The sequence below is a fragment of the Rhinolophus sinicus genome, chromosome 8 (genome assembly GCF_057876585.1).
Source record: "Rhinolophus sinicus isolate RSI-liver-muscle chromosome 8, RSI-T2T, whole genome shotgun sequence".
NCBI classification, from domain to species: Eukaryota; Metazoa; Chordata; class Mammalia; order Chiroptera; family Rhinolophidae; genus Rhinolophus; species Rhinolophus sinicus.
This window is the reverse complement of record NC_142508.1, coordinates 37,776,039-37,790,305: the sequence shown is the minus strand read 5'-3', so window position 1 is coordinate 37,790,305 and position 14,267 is coordinate 37,776,039. Positions and strand designations below refer to the sequence as shown.

Here is a 14,267-nt window from a genome sequence, read left to right as displayed (position 1 = left end):
CGTATGTGATGTGTGCTCTGGTGGACGTAGCCTGGGGCATGGGGAGGCGCAGAGTTGGAGTCAGGAGCTCACAGAAGGGAATCACAATGGCAGGGACTTCCTGCCCCCCTGGAACCTGCCCCCCGATACCAGCTTTACTTAGGAAACTCCAGTGGCCCTGGCTTAGCCCAGATCCACCTGGTCACTCAGTGTGTGCCTGAGGACTCCTCACTCCCCTCCTGAAGTCTCAGGTCCCGCCATCCCCACGGAAAGGCAGCATTTGCTGTGTCCCCTTCCATGCCTCACCCTCCTTTTTGCCCCCAGATCGTCTCCTCGGCCTCTACCGACCTCCAGGACTACACCTACTACTTCGTCCCAGCACCCTGGCTCTCGGTGAAGCTGCTGCGGCTGCTGCAGTGCTACCCGCCGCCAGGTATGGCCGAGTCCACCAGGCTGTGCTCTGGAGCCTCCAACCCTCTCCTGGGGCAGGTGGGTGGGTGCTGGGGGTCCGTGTCAGGATTTTGCTGAAGAAGCCGGTGCCACTAGGGTGCTGAGCACCTGCCGTGGGCCAGGGACCTATGTGCAGCCCTGAATCTTCACAGCCAGCTGTGTGGGAGCGTGTGTGTGTGTGTGTGTGTGTGTGTGTGTGGCTATGTGTGTCTGTGCGCATGCCTGCCTCTGTATGCATGTTGTTGTACGTGCGTGCATCTGTGTGTAAGCGCATACATTGTAATGGAATATATGATGCCGGCGATGCCAAAGGCCCACCCCTCTCCCCCACCACCAGCCTGGGAAAGCCAGTGATGAATTCTGTTGTGTGGTCCTGGGAACGACTCTTGCCCTCTCTGGGCCTCTTTCTCATGCTGCAAGGAAGAGTTTGGGCAGAACCTAAGCCAACCTTCATCTCACAAGCCCCATCTCATAATATTGGGGTGTGCCCAAGGCAGGCATCTCACCTACTCTGACGCTCTGCACTAAGCAGATGGTGCTGGGCAGGGAGGGGATATCTCCAGTTTATTTCCAAGTAATTTGATAAAGTTTCCAACATACAAACAAATAGAGAATACTCATCTCCTAGACTTCACATCTTTCTTGTATGCATGGTCTTACTTTGTTACGTATTCCTGAAATGTTTAAGTTAATTACAGACATCATGATGTTTTTACCTTTAAGTATTTTGTTACGCATTTCTCAGAACTGGTGATTTTCATTCACAACAGCAATTCTATTCACAACAGCTCACACTTCAAACTAACAACAACTCCCTGATGTTCTCTGATCCCCACTGCAGTTTTTCCTAATTTCCCCCAAATATCTTCCACAGTCAGGTTAAGCTAGAATCTAATCAAGATATAAGTATCGAATTTGATTATTATTTCTCATACATCTCTCTTAATCTGGAAGATTTACCTCCTTTATTCCAAGACATTGGTTTTCATTCAGCTGTTTATTGTGAAACATTTCAAGTATAAAGGTAACTTGCGAGTACAGAGTATAACGCACAGTGTGTAACACCCACATGCCCTCTTCCGAGGCCCCATGGAGCTTGGGGCCCATGTTAGCACTTGGCTGTATTTGGGCCCTTGCTTGCTCCCTCTCAGACATAACAGTTGCTGAATTACTTGAAAATACATTGTAGACATCATAACACTCCCCTCCCCCAAAACATGTCCGCACATGTCTCCTAAGACCAAAACACCGTGTAAAATCACAGTGCCCTTGTCACAGCCCAGAAGATTCAAAATAACCTCAGTCTCATTTGCTATCTAGGCACCAAACTGCCCCAATTGTCCATAGCATTATTTTTATAGCTTAAACTATATAGTACATTCTAGGACGATAAATGAAATCTGATTACGTCTTTGTCATTTTTTTCAGTCTGGAATAGTCCCTCCATCCCCCCACCCCCTACTGCCTGCTTTTGAAGAAACCAGGAGAATTTTTGCATTGCAAAATTCTAGATTTGGCTGAATGCTGCCTGTGTCCTTTAGTTTGTGCCTCTATCCCGTGAATTATCTGATAGATTTGGGTGCAGCGTTTTTGCCAGAACACTTGACAGCTGTTCTGTCCACATGGTGTTGCCTCACATTCCGGGGGATGGCTATTCTCGGCGTTTATGTGAGCTTCTGCTTGGTGTCTATCTGTCTCAGGCACTCAGGCCATTCCTTGGGAAGGCCCGGCTTTCAGGGTGTCTCTGGGGAAGGTTCCTGGAGGTTTCTTTGCCTGTGAGAAACCTAGACCATTGGTGCTGCAGAAGGGGAAACTGAGGCTCACAGTGGTGGAGCCTTTTGCCCAGCAGGCTCAGAGTGGAGCAGTATGACAGCCCAGGTCTGGAGTCGGGTCCTCTGTTTGTCTTCTCCCAACTCCTTTGGTCACTGTGGGCCGTGGAAAGTGCTTAAGGGAGTAGAGACCCTGGCCCACAGCTGTGGGGACCCCCGCACCCTTCTTGGAAGGTGGGAGCTGTGGCATGGCCCCTACCCCTGGCAGGTAAGCTGGGCTGACAGAGAGCTCAGCCTGGATCATGCCCTCCATTTCCCCAGAGGATGCCGCTGTGAAGGGGCGGCTGGTGGAGTGTCTGGAGACTGTGCTCAACAAGGCTCAAGAGCCTCCTAAGTCCAAGAAGGTCCAGCACTCCAATGCCAAGAACGCCATCCTCTTCGAGACCATCAGCCTCATCATCCACTATGACAGGTGCCCACCTGGGGGTCAGAGGGCTGGGCCAGGAAAAGGGGGCCTGGACTCGTGGGTCTGAGGGAGGAGGGGGCCTGCACTCCTGGGTCCCAGGAGAGTGGGTCTGGGAATTATGACTTCTAGGTAGGAGGAAGATGAAGGTGTGAAATGTTACCCTGCCAGGTTGGTGCTGGCCCCCTCCTGGGAGGCAGAATTCTTGGCTATCTTTATTGGGCTCAATAGCCCAGATATCTGGGTCATTAGCAGTGGTCATGACTGGGCCAGAGGGCAGGAGTTAGGACCTGGGTCCTGAGGATGATGCGAGAGGGACCAGCCAGACCCCAGTCCTGCACCTCCTCACGTCCTTGTCTCTTTCTCGCCGGCAGTGAGCCCAACCTCCTGGTGCGGGCCTGTAACCAGCTGGGCCAGTTCCTGCAGCACAGGGAGACCAACCTGCGCTACCTGGCCCTGGAGAGCATGTGCACACTGGCCAGCTCTGAGTTCTCCCATGAGGCAGTCAAGACCCACATCGACACCGTCATCAACGCCCTCAAGGTGCGACCTCGGAGCCTGCTCTGGACCAGGCTCTCTGCACCCACTCAGCCTGTGTCTTCTCCACCCCCTTAGGAAGGCCCGGGATTCAGAGGCCCTGGATGGCCAGCTTTATGCCACACGGAGCCCAGAACACACCCCTCGTGCTCTTTTCCCTCAGACCGAGCGGGATGTCAGCGTGCGACAGCGGGCGGCTGACCTCCTCTACGCCATGTGCGACAGGAGCAACGCCAAGCAGATTGTGTCGGAGATGCTGCGGTACCTGGAGACGGCTGACTACGCCATCCGAGAAGAGATCGTGAGTCCTGGGAGGGCCGGGGGCCTGGAAACAGGTCTGAGGGAGGAGGGGCCGGGGGCCTGGACTCCTGGGTCTCTAGATGGGGACATTGGTGAGCCCAGAACTTGCGAATCCACACCTGACTTCCCCATGCGCACACGCTCATGCACACATGCACGCCCATCTTCCCTCCCGACCGGCAGGTCCTGAAGGTGGCCATCCTGGCTGAGAAGTATGCAGTGGACTACAGCTGGTACGTGGACACCATCCTCAACCTCATCCGCATCGCGGGCGACTACGTGAGTGAAGAGGTGTGGTACCGCGTGCTCCAGATCGTCACCAACCGCGATGATGTCCAGGGCTATGCTGCCAAGACAGTCTTTGAGGTCAGCACCCCCACCTCAATCCCATCGAGGGGTGTCAAGGCAGAGTGAGGACAGCTGGGGCTGTGTGTCCAGCCAGCCTGGGCCACCATCCTGCTTCTTCCTCCTCACAGTGGTCCTTGGGCCTCCCAGGGGACATGGGGACCGAGCCTTCATGGGCCAGTGTGAGGGTCAACAGGGCACTTAGTGTGCCGTCATTGATCCCCAGGTCCCAGCAGTTTCTCACTCTGCCTTAGAAAAGGGGTCCCATTCCATCCTGTTTTACTGCCCATGTGAGCTCGTGCCAGTCACCTACCCACTCTGTGTCTCAGTTTCCCCATCTATACTCCCACACAAATCAGAGCCCCGGGGGTTCCACAGGTAACAGGAGTCTAGGGCCTAGCCCTGTGCCTGGCACACCTGCGTGCTTCTGAGCCAGGGCACCCCTACTCAGGTTGTCTGGACCTCCCTGTCCCTTCCTCCCAGGCGCTCCAGGCCCCAGCCTGTCACGAGAACATGGTGAAGGTCGGCGGCTACATCCTTGGGGAATTTGGGAACCTGATTGCTGGGGACCCCCGCTCCAGGTGAGTGGGTGAACACATGCATTTCTGAAGGGTCCAGGGTATGGGGACTCCAGGAATCTTCTCGGCCCCTCGCCAGCACCTGGTGGGATAAGGTAGAACCTAGCTCTCAGGAGCCTTTGGGACAGAGCGTTGCCATGGCCACTGCCCCAGAGCCAGCCTGGGGTCCTGGGAAGGGTCCCTCCAAAGGAGGTGGCACCTCGCCCCAGGGGTTTCTGGGAGAGGTGGGTGGAGCTGGTGCCTGCTGACCCCGCCCACTCCTTCCCGCACAGCCCCCCGGTGCAGTTCTCCCTGCTGCACTCCAAGTTCCACCTGTGCAGCGTGGCAACGAGGGCTCTGCTGCTGTCCACCTACATCAAGTTCATCAACCTCTTTCCGGAAACCAAGGCCACCATCCAGGGCGTGCTGCGGGCCGGCTCCCAGTTGCGCAATGCTGACGTGGAGCTGCAGCAGCGTGCTGTCGAGTACCTCACCCTCAGCTCAGTGGCTAGCACGGATGTCCTGGTCAGAGCCCCCGTCCCCACACACCCCCTCTTCTGCCCTCTGCGCCTTTCCTTCCCTCTCCTTCTTGTGACTGGAGCTGACACCTGTCCCTGACCTGCGCCCACAGGCCACGGTGCTGGAGGAGATGCCGCCTTTCCCTGAGCGTGAGTCGTCCATCCTAGCTAAGCTGAAACGCAAGAAGGGTCCAGGGGCCGGCAGTGCCCTGGATGATGGCCGGAGGGACCCCAGCAGTAACGACATCAATGGGGGTGTGGAGCCCACCCCCAGCACTGTGGTGAGTCCCTTGGGACTGGGCTACCAGGCAGGGTCCAGCAAAGGTGGTACTTCTTCTCACTTTCACCTGTATTTTCTACAGTCGACTCCCTCGCCCTCCGCCGACCTCCTGGGGCTGCGGGCAGCCCCTCCTCCAGCGGCTCCTGCGGCTCCCTCAGGTGCAGGCAACCTCCTAGTGGATGTCTTCTCTGATGGCCCAGCCCCCCAGCCCAGCCTGGGGCCCACCCCAGAGGAGGCCTTCCTCAGGTACCATCTGCCTTGGGCCCTGGTCTGTATCCCTTTTCCTTTGTCCCTCCCAACTTGCTCTTCCCTGTCCCTGTGCCTCTGTTCACCCCGGCTGCCACCTCTCCCGACCTCCTCCATCCCTCTGGCCACTCTGGACTGTCAACTGCCCCTGGCCACCCTTTGTTGTCCTTTCCCATCATCGTGTCTCAGCTTGCTTTTCCTTTTCTCCTCTACTCCCTCTTTCTCTCTCTTCGGCCCTCTTGCTGCCTGTCTGGGATTGGCTGCCTGCCACGCCTGTCTTCTCTGTCTGCTCTGGGATTGGATGGCCCAGCGAGCTGGAGCCGCCTGCCCCTGAGAGCCCCATGGCTTTGCTGGCTGACCCAGCTCCAGCTGCTGAGTAAGGGTGGCCTCAGGGGGTTGGGGGGGCCACCTCTTGTGTCCTAGGGAGGGTTAGGGGACTGGGAACATTCATCAAGGGGTTTCTGATGAGCCTCAGAGGCAAGGACTTGGGAGTGAAAGTCAGGGTCCTCTTATGCAGGGGGCAGGGGTGGCAGCACATGCCAGGGTCCTATTCCCATTAGTGGCAATCCCCAGACTGATTCTGGGGTTCTTTGAGGTTCATTAGGGAATCTGGGTATGCGGATTCTGGGGTTCTGTCCTTTCAGGGCTTGCTGTCTGCCTCTATTAGCTCTTGGACTTTACCTCTGGTCCTCCCTCTCATCTCAGTCCTTTCCCCACCTGCAGCCCAGGTCCTGAGGACGTCGGCCCGCCTATCCCGGAAGCTGATGAGCTGTTGAATAAGTGAGTCTGGAAAAGATTGGGGACAGGCATCAGGACAGGTGGGGAGCACAAAGCAGGGCCCACACAGGCACCCCTCTCATCCTGAGCTCCCCGCGCCCCCACCTAGGTTCGTGTGCAAGAACAACGGGGTCCTGTTTGAGAACCAACTGCTGCAGATTGGAGTCAAATCGGAGTTCCGGCAGAACTTGGGTGTGTCCGGGGGGACTGTGGGGTTGGGGTTACGGCTTGGGTGGCAAGTAGGGAGGGGGTCATAGGAATTCTGATGGAGCCCTGCCTGTCCCCATCGCCACAGGCCGCATGTATCTCTTCTACGGCAACAAGACCTCGGTCCAGTTCCAGAACTTCTCGCCCACTGTTGTCCATCCCGGAGACCTCCAGACTCATATCCTCTCAGCCTGACCTAGCCCCTGGCTCCACCCCCCCCACCCCCCCCGGGTCTGCCTTCCTGGCCACTGGGAAGGAGATGGACTCAGGTCCTGACCTGTTTGGCCCTCTTACTTGACAGCCTGAGCACATGTTACTTCTCTTGAGATTTAGTGTCATCTGTAAGACTTGGGTGGCCCTCTTTCCCCTAGGACAGGAAATGACAGTAAGTGTTGTGATGGTGTGTAGGAGATGTTGCTTCCAGAACCCCTGCTGCTCTGGGCCCGTTTGTCCCCATCAGGCTCCACACCCATGATTCCAGTGCCTCCTGCACTGGAGAGCCAGGCCTGGCGGTCTTGGTGCTGAACAGGGCCCTTTCCTTTGTGACCTGGGCCAATGGCTTTGCCTCACTGCGCCTTCCTGTCCCCACTGTGAGGTGTAGACCCTCTTCTCCCTTCTCATAGGGTTTTGAAGATCAGTGTCTTTGGAAAACCCTGGAAACATGGCTGGCGTAAAGGAGGTGTTTGAGCAGTGTCAGTCCCCTCTTCTCTGTCTCTGGGCCTTCATTTTCACTCCTGTGAAATTACAGGGGTCAGACCCCAAAACTTTGAGGATTTTTTCAGTTCTTTGCTTCATTCATCAACATTTCCAGACTCAGCTTTGTGCTGGGCATGGGAGGGGCAGGGGTGAGAGATCCATAAGACCAGCCATCACCCCCGGGTTGCTGACATACAAATGGTGATAATGACATTAATCGCCACCATTCTTGTACACTTACCCTGTGACAAGTACTGGTAGTGGATTATTTCAACTGCCTGCTGAGGACATGATGCCCATTTTGCACATGAGGCTAAAGGAGGTTCACTTGCCTACACCCACTGAGGTGGTAAGAGCTGGGATTCAATCCCAGAGTGGCTCTTGCCTCTACCATGTGACAAGCTGTAATGGAGGTCACTGAGTTCATGTGGAAGGCCAGAGGAGGCACCTAGGGGGTGGGTCAGAGGTTTAGCCTAGGAAGGACTTTGGAGCTGGGCCTTGTAGGATGAATCCCCGATGGTAGGACCAGGCGTCTGGGAGGTTCACGGCCAAAGCCCTGCAGGGCCATCTCGTTTCTGGCTTCCTTGACAACGGGGCGGGCACAGCTGGCAGTGCAGACTAAGCGTGTGGCCGCACAGGTGGACGGTGGTGCGCAGGTGCAGCAGGTGCTCAACATCGAGTGTCTGCGGGACTTCCTGACGCCACCGCTCCTATCAGTGCGCTTCCGGTGAGTCAGTGGTCTTGCTACCAGATGGGCGGGGCTGCTGGGTGAGGGGCGTGGTCTGACTGCACTCCCTCCTCCCCTACCAGGTATGGAGGTGCCCCCCAGTCCCTCACCCTGAAGCTCCCAGTGACCATCAACAAGTTTTTCCAGCCGACAGAGATGGCGGCCCAGGACTTCTTCCAGCGTTGGAAGCAGCTGAGCCTGTGAGCAGCCTGGGGGGGGATGGAGCCATAGCCACTGCCATATTTCAGGGTGGGGGGGGGCCTGGGCTGCCAGGTGCCTGATTCGAACCTTTCCTGCCCACAGCCCTCAACAGGAGGCGCAGAAAATCTTCAAAGCCAACCACCCCATGGACGCTGAAGTCACTAAAGCCAAGGTGAGAGAAGGGGTGAGACAGGAGAGGTGACCCTGGTCTGACATCCCCGCCCTGCCTCTTCCTAACTGGGATTTGGGGAGCATTGGCCACTCACCTTCTCTGAGCTTCTGTTTCCCATCTGTAAAATGGAGCCAATTCCCACTCCCAGGAGTTTTGGGTGCCACTGTCTGGGAGCTAACTAATCTGGCACCTCTGGTGGCTATCCCACTTCCTCCTCAGCTCCTGGGGTTTGGCTCTGCTCTCCTGGACAATGTGGACCCCAACCCTGAAAACTTTGTGGGGGCTGGAATCATCCAGACTAAAGCCCTACAGGTGGGCTGTCTGCTCCGGCTGGAGCCCAATGCCCAGGCTCAGGTGAGTCGGGGTCTGGAAGGCCCACCTGAGACAGATGCATCACCCCCTACCTCTTGTGCATTATCTGCCCCCCCTCTGGTTTTCCTCTACCTTCCCATCCTGATTTTTGTCTCTCCGTATCCTTTCCACCCACTTGGCCTCTTTTATCTTTCATCCTTTACCTCTGTCGCTTTTATTCCCACCTCCTGCTCTTCTATCACCTTGCTGGTCCCTTTCTCCTTTTTCTCTCATCTTGGCTCCCTTGTGTCCCCCTTGTGAACTCATCCTCTCTCACCCTGGCCTGGCCCGTCCATCTGCCTCCTCCCTGAGTCCCTGCACCCATTGTGTGTTCCCTCCAGATGTACCGGCTGACCCTGCGCACCAGCAAGGAGCCCGTCTCCCGTCACCTGTGTGAGCTGCTGGCCCAGCAGTTCTGAGCCCTGGACTGTGCCCCTGGGGACGTGGCCGGTGCCAGGCAGCCCCTAGGACTGAGGGAGCTTTGGTGGATGGGGCAGTGAGGGGACCTCTGCTGGTGACAGGGAAGACCCCAGGGTAGGGGGATGCCTAGGACCTTCCTCCGGCCTTTTGTATTTTTATTTTTGTTCATCTGCTGCTGTTTACATTCTGGGGGTTAAGGGGAGCCCCCTTCCCCTGTCCCCCCCAAGCACAGAGGGGAGAGGGGCCAGGGAAGTGGGTGCCTCCTCCCCTCCCACCCTACCCTGTCGTGGCCCTCCGCCCCCTCCCCGTCCAGGGGCTGTGTATTATTGTGAGCGAATAAACAGAGAGACGCTAACAGCCCTGGGTCCCTGTCTGTTGCTCATGTCTTGCGGTCAGAGGAGTGGGGTGAGAGCATGCAGAGTGTGAGAGGCCAGGCCCCGCAGCCCATGGATGGGACTCTGAGCAGACAGCAGCAGCAGCAGACGCCGTGGCCCCAACTGCAGGGCCACCAGCCGCCATCCTGTGCCCGGCTCCTCAGTCCCTGACACCAGGTAGCAGGCTCTCGGCACCTGAGCCTGGTGGGTCGCATCCTCCGCCTTCTCTTCCTGCTGGCCTGGCTCTGGGGGAAGGACAGGAAGGGCTGAAGTGACCAGTGGGGTCTGAACCACTAGGGTGCCGACCTGCTGGAACCAGATCCCATCCGGGGCCTGAGTTTGCCTAACAGGCCAGGGCCTCATGGCTCCATCAGGTTGTCAGTGACCTAAAGGCCACAGGCTTTCTGGCTCAGATGCGCCTTTTCCCACCCAGCCTTAGTCCCCTTTCCTGGGGATACTGTGTGCAGCCCTAGGCAACCTGCTTAGTAATATAAATCGTAAACACACGGGTGCTCACCAGGTGCCAGGCATTGGGCTCTAGGTTGGGGGACCCCCGAGGACCCTGCCCCACTTTACATGTGGGAAGCAGGTGCGGAGGAGTAGAGTCAACAGCTAGGAGGGAACGTTTGTCTGCCCCTCCCGGGAGGAGCTCTTTACCCTTCAGCTACATTCATCAGGGTTGTATCGTCACCCTAGGTCCCCTTGCCTCTCTGCGGCCTCTCGGGTTCTAGGACAACTTTTCCTTCTTAACCTGTGCTCTGGGGAACCTCCCCACCCACCCACCTCAAGACTATTGGCAAAGCCTATACTTGAAGCAGTAGAGCGGAGTAGGGGGATGTAGGAGCCCGGTTGCCTGTGTGTGACTGGTGTCTCTGCCACTTATTAGCTGAGCTTGTTTCCTCATCTGTAATTTGGGAATGATGCTGTAACAGGAGAACCCTCCCCTATGAGGATCAAGTGAGTCATTACATATAAAGCACTTGGTAGGAGGCGAGGTCTCAGTGTTAACTATTAGGATTACCCAGGAAATTCTGTAACCTCTGGGCTGGGACCTCCCTGCCCCTCCCTTCCCATCAGTGTGGATGCCCAGGCCTCAAGAGCCATGCCCAGTGCATGCTGGGTCCTACCAGTTTCTCCAGCCCCACCTCTTACTCCCCACTTTGTGTGACCTGAGATTCATGTCCCAGCCTGTGCAAAGGGGGCCTCGTGCCCACCGCTAACCTGGTGGGAAATGCATGGCAGTGACCAGAGTGTAGAAGGAGCGGAGGAGGCGCCGACGCTGCTCAGGGGAAGGCTCTGGAGGGAAAAGAGAGGGTGACAGAGAGCCCCTTTGGGGCCCAGGACCCTCCTGGACCTGTCCTCCTCCTCAGTTACCTTTAGCTCCTGAGGGCTCCACGGTGAAGAGGCAACGCTTCAGTTCCAGGTGGAGAAGCAGCAGCCTGTGGAAAAGAGGGCTGTCATGGCCAGGGAAGAGGGGATGAGAACCCAAACCCACTCCCCCATCTGAGCCTTACCCAAGGATGTCCGTATGCAGGGGGAATCCAGCAGGCAGTGCTCGGGGTCCCAGCGGCAGGCAGGCCCGCAGTGGGTCCAGCAGGGGCTGCCACCAGCGCTCCAGAAGCTGCGGGGGGCGTGGTCAGTGAGAGGCGGGGCCCGGGGGTGAGGTCTGGGAAAGAGTTGTGGCCAGGAAGGAGGGGGGGTCCCACGAGGGCAGAGGGGATCGTGGATGGGACGGGACCTGGAAGGATGGGTAAGAGCCAAAGAGGGGCCAAACTAGGGTGATGGTGATTGAAGTGCAGTCCAAGAGGCGTGGGTCCAGAGTAGAGGGAACACTCCCAGGGCAGTGTGGTGAGAGAAGGGCCGGGGCTCCCACGTAGAGGGTGCGATAGGGTAAAGCAGGACACGGCCCTAAGTCACCTGTGGATCCAGCTGGCTGAGGGGAGGGCGGGGCCCGCAAAGCAGACACAGCTCCAAGCCCGGCAGCAGCGTCAGGGTCAGAAGCCGGTGAGGGACCTGAATTAAGCAGGGCGCAGGGTGGGAGGGACGGAGCCCCGCCCCTTCCATCGCAAGCCCCGCCTCCTCGCGGCTCGGCTTCTAGGTCTCACCCCTTCGTGCACACGTGTCCCAGGCCCACACCTTCCCCCTGCCGGCCCCACCCACTCACCGTGGGACTCCCATGCGGCAGGTACACCGGGTAGTCGCGAGCGGCCTGCGGCGGCAGGGACCCCACTAGCCAGGGAAGCAGCACAGCCTCCGGCGTCCCCAGCCGCCACCAGCTCTCTGTTGCTGCCACCACCCGGCCAGACACAACCAGGCTGACGAAGGCCGTGCCCACAGCCTCGGCGAACCCAGACAGGGCTTCCTGGGTAAGGGAGGCAGGCCGATGACAGCGAATGAGGAGACAGGGGCAAGGGCGGCACTGACTTCCCAGGTGGGTGAGGAGTGGGAACAGACCAGCATACAATTCAGATCTCGCCGTGGTGGCCATACTCATATGTTTCACCCTCCCAGGGCCTGGGTTCCTTTACCTTCTCATGCAGTTACAATCCCCAAGTCACATCGTGAAGTTAGATTAAACAGGTAAGGTGCCTGCTACCCCACCTAACACATACTACTAAAGCTAATAATTACAACAGCAGTAACTATGGCTTATTGAGTCCTACTATGTGTCAAGTAGGTGCAATCAACAACCTACTGAAGCTCAGAGAGGTTAAGTCATCTGCTGGAGTCATAACAATGAGAAGCAGCCATGCCAGGTGAATCTACAAGAGTAGTATTCAACCGGCACAAAGAACAGCATGTGCCAAGGCAGGGACGCTGGGAAGTTGTTGGGATTTGTGGGCCCCTGAGGGGCTGGGACCTTTTCCTGGGGGTGATGAAAGCCATGAAAGGTCTGTGACCAGGGGAGGGGCAGGGTCACCTCCGTGTGTATAAAGAACCTTCTGGGGCCAAGTGTGAAAGCTGAGAGGATGGGAAGAAGTGGAGACAATGGTCCAAGGATAAGAGGATGAGGTCTGAGATAGGGCCTTAAGGACAGGTTTAAAAGTTCCCAAGGACATTTCCAATACCTGCAGGAGGGAACCCTCTGGAGGAACCACACAATCCACACACTGGGTCAGGTCCCCGATAAGCTCTGAATCCCTCAGGAAGCTGTCGATGAGGCGGTAACTGGTCTAGCAAAGGGAGAAGGGAGATGCCTAGGACCAAGTGGGCCCCAGATCTGCTGCCTCCCCCTGGGAAAACTGGTCCTGTTGGGTCTAGTTCCAGGGTCAGAAGACCAAGCTGCCTCAAGAACCCACAGGGTTAGGCTGCACTGGGGGCTGCTGGGAACTGTAGTTCCCAAATCAGTGGCCTCACCCTCAACTCCTTCTTCAGTCTCTCTACGTTGCGGATATTGGTCAGTTCTTCAAGTCCCACAAGAAGAACCTAGAAGAACCATATAAGAGAGTAGAGGCCTGGACAACTGGTTCTAAGATGGGAGGGGCGGGGCTTAGACTGAACGAGGAGGGGGCTGGGAATCTGGACTCCTGAGTCTGAGGGAAGAGGGACTGACAGCAGGATTCCTGGGTTTTGGAGGAGGAGGAGAGTGTTGGGGGTCTGAGGGAGAAGAATGCTGAGAGCTCAGATTCCTGGGTTTGGGAAAAAATGATGGAGAATCTCACCATAGCCCCAAACACCATCTGGAGTAGTCTCTCTAGTTTCAGCTCCAAGGTGTCCTCCTCAGATGACAGAACAATGAGGGTGATACTGTGAAAAAGGAAGGTGAGAAGGAAGAATGAATGTAGGCCAGGGAAACCGGGCAGTGAGGATAGCAGAGTTTGCCCTCGATGCTGGATGCCAGCTACATCCTCCCCCAGCACTCATACAGAGAAACTCAGGGATCAGAGGAGATAACTGGCTTGTCAGACATCCCACAGCTAAGTAAACAGCTGGCCTTGGAGAGCTGGAAGGTCTTGAGGTCATCTTCAACAAGGGCTATCACCAGACCCCTGTCCCTGCTCCAAACTAGCACTTAGAGACCTGTCATGGAAGCTTTTCCACACCACAGTGGTATCCTTGGTCCTCGCAGAGCTCAGCTGCACCTCGAGATTCTGCCCAAACATGTGGACTCCATTCAGGGAGCCGATGACAGAGAACGGGAGCTGGGGAAAGGTTGGGGACATTAGATAGGAGCCCCCAATCCCCTCCTCCTTGGGACTCAAGAGTCCAGGCTTCCAGCCCCCTCTACTTTCTAGATCCCCTTGGCCCCTCCTCTCTTCGGGGAACAAGGATTATTGGTCCATTACTCCCTCAGCCCTCTAAACTCAACTGAAACTTCTCCAGCCGCTACTTCCTTGGAGACCCAGAGTCCAAGCTCCTAAACCCCTTCTATTTCGGAGATCCAGGCTCCAGGGCCCCACCTGCTGGCGGGCGGGGGTGCCGCCGCGGCTGCTTCTGCAGAACAGGGGGACTCCGCTGGAGGCCGCGAGACACAGCAGATGTACGGTGCCCTCCGTCCCCTCCTCCCCCATTTCGAACCCCCCCAGACCCCCTCGTAGGTTCGGTTAGTGCCGGCTTTGGAGCATGACCGTAGTCACACTACTAAGTAGGGTTGCCGCCCAAAACCGCCAGAGGGGTGACGGGAAGCTCATTGGAAGAGGACTACATTCCCGCCTTCATCCAACTTAAACCCACCCTCACTCCGTATTCTAACAGCTCCTCCAAACCCTGTTCAAGTCTCTTCCGCTCTAGCCGGAAGTTACAATACCTTTAACAAAGATGGCGGCTAATTGTACTGGCAAAGCTTCATAGTTTCTCCCTAAAGTGAATTCACGTCACTTATTTAAAGAAGAGAATAAATAGCCCGGCTTGAAGGTGGTGACCGCTCCAGGGCTTTGCCTAGCAACCATCACGTAGGG

At 56.9% G+C, this 14,267-nt stretch overlaps 2 protein-coding genes across 9 annotated transcripts in view; one reads left to right on the top strand and one right to left on the bottom strand.

Annotated features, from left to right (window-relative positions):
* The window catches only part of AP2A1 (adaptor related protein complex 2 subunit alpha 1), a 27,891-nt gene extending 18,539 nt beyond the window's left edge, over positions 1 to 9,352 (top strand). The window contains exons 7-24 of one of the 2 annotated variants that reach the window (XM_074316075.2): positions 304 to 412; positions 2,520 to 2,670; positions 3,036 to 3,204; positions 3,362 to 3,499; positions 3,682 to 3,864; positions 4,327 to 4,424; positions 4,694 to 4,925; positions 5,032 to 5,199; positions 5,281 to 5,444; positions 5,755 to 5,820; positions 6,168 to 6,224; positions 6,331 to 6,413; positions 6,517 to 6,607; positions 7,729 to 7,851; positions 7,935 to 8,051; positions 8,155 to 8,224; positions 8,444 to 8,578; positions 8,917 to 9,352. In XM_074316075.2, the coding sequence (XP_074172176.1) occupies positions 304 to 412; positions 2,520 to 2,670; positions 3,036 to 3,204; positions 3,362 to 3,499; positions 3,682 to 3,864; positions 4,327 to 4,424; positions 4,694 to 4,925; positions 5,032 to 5,199; positions 5,281 to 5,444; positions 5,755 to 5,820; positions 6,168 to 6,224; positions 6,331 to 6,413; positions 6,517 to 6,607; positions 7,729 to 7,851; positions 7,935 to 8,051; positions 8,155 to 8,224; positions 8,444 to 8,578; positions 8,917 to 8,994 (2,232 nt within the window). In that variant the 3' untranslated portion in view covers positions 8,995 to 9,352. The remainder of the gene's footprint in view (positions 1 to 303; positions 413 to 2,519; positions 2,671 to 3,035; positions 3,205 to 3,361; positions 3,500 to 3,681; positions 3,865 to 4,326; positions 4,425 to 4,693; positions 4,926 to 5,031; positions 5,200 to 5,280; positions 5,445 to 5,754; positions 5,821 to 6,167; positions 6,225 to 6,330; positions 6,414 to 6,516; positions 6,608 to 7,728; positions 7,852 to 7,934; positions 8,052 to 8,154; positions 8,225 to 8,443; positions 8,579 to 8,916) is intronic. The other variant, XM_074316076.2, reaches the window with a different exon arrangement.
* Positions 9,130 to 14,267, bottom strand: FUZ (fuzzy planar cell polarity protein). Of its 7 annotated transcripts, none has more exons than XM_019741573.2 (11): positions 14,117 to 14,267; positions 13,390 to 13,511; positions 13,032 to 13,116; positions 12,727 to 12,795; positions 12,438 to 12,542; positions 11,534 to 11,731; positions 11,287 to 11,382; positions 10,884 to 10,990; positions 10,744 to 10,808; positions 10,591 to 10,665; positions 9,130 to 9,614 (listed from the first exon to the last, which is right to left on the bottom strand). In XM_019741573.2, exons 2-11 carry the CDS (start codon positions 13,470 to 13,472, stop codon positions 9,388 to 9,390), a joined length of 1,110 nt encoding a protein of 369 aa, XP_019597132.2. In that variant the 5' UTR covers positions 13,473 to 13,511; positions 14,117 to 14,267; the 3' UTR covers positions 9,130 to 9,387. The 7 variants fall into 7 exon arrangements, with proteins under 7 accessions (XP_019597132.2, XP_019597131.2, XP_019597137.2 ...); XM_019741572.2 differs by lacking the exon at positions 14,117 to 14,267 and adding an exon at positions 13,770 to 14,098; XM_019741578.2 differs by lacking the exon at positions 14,117 to 14,267 and adding an exon at positions 13,679 to 13,782.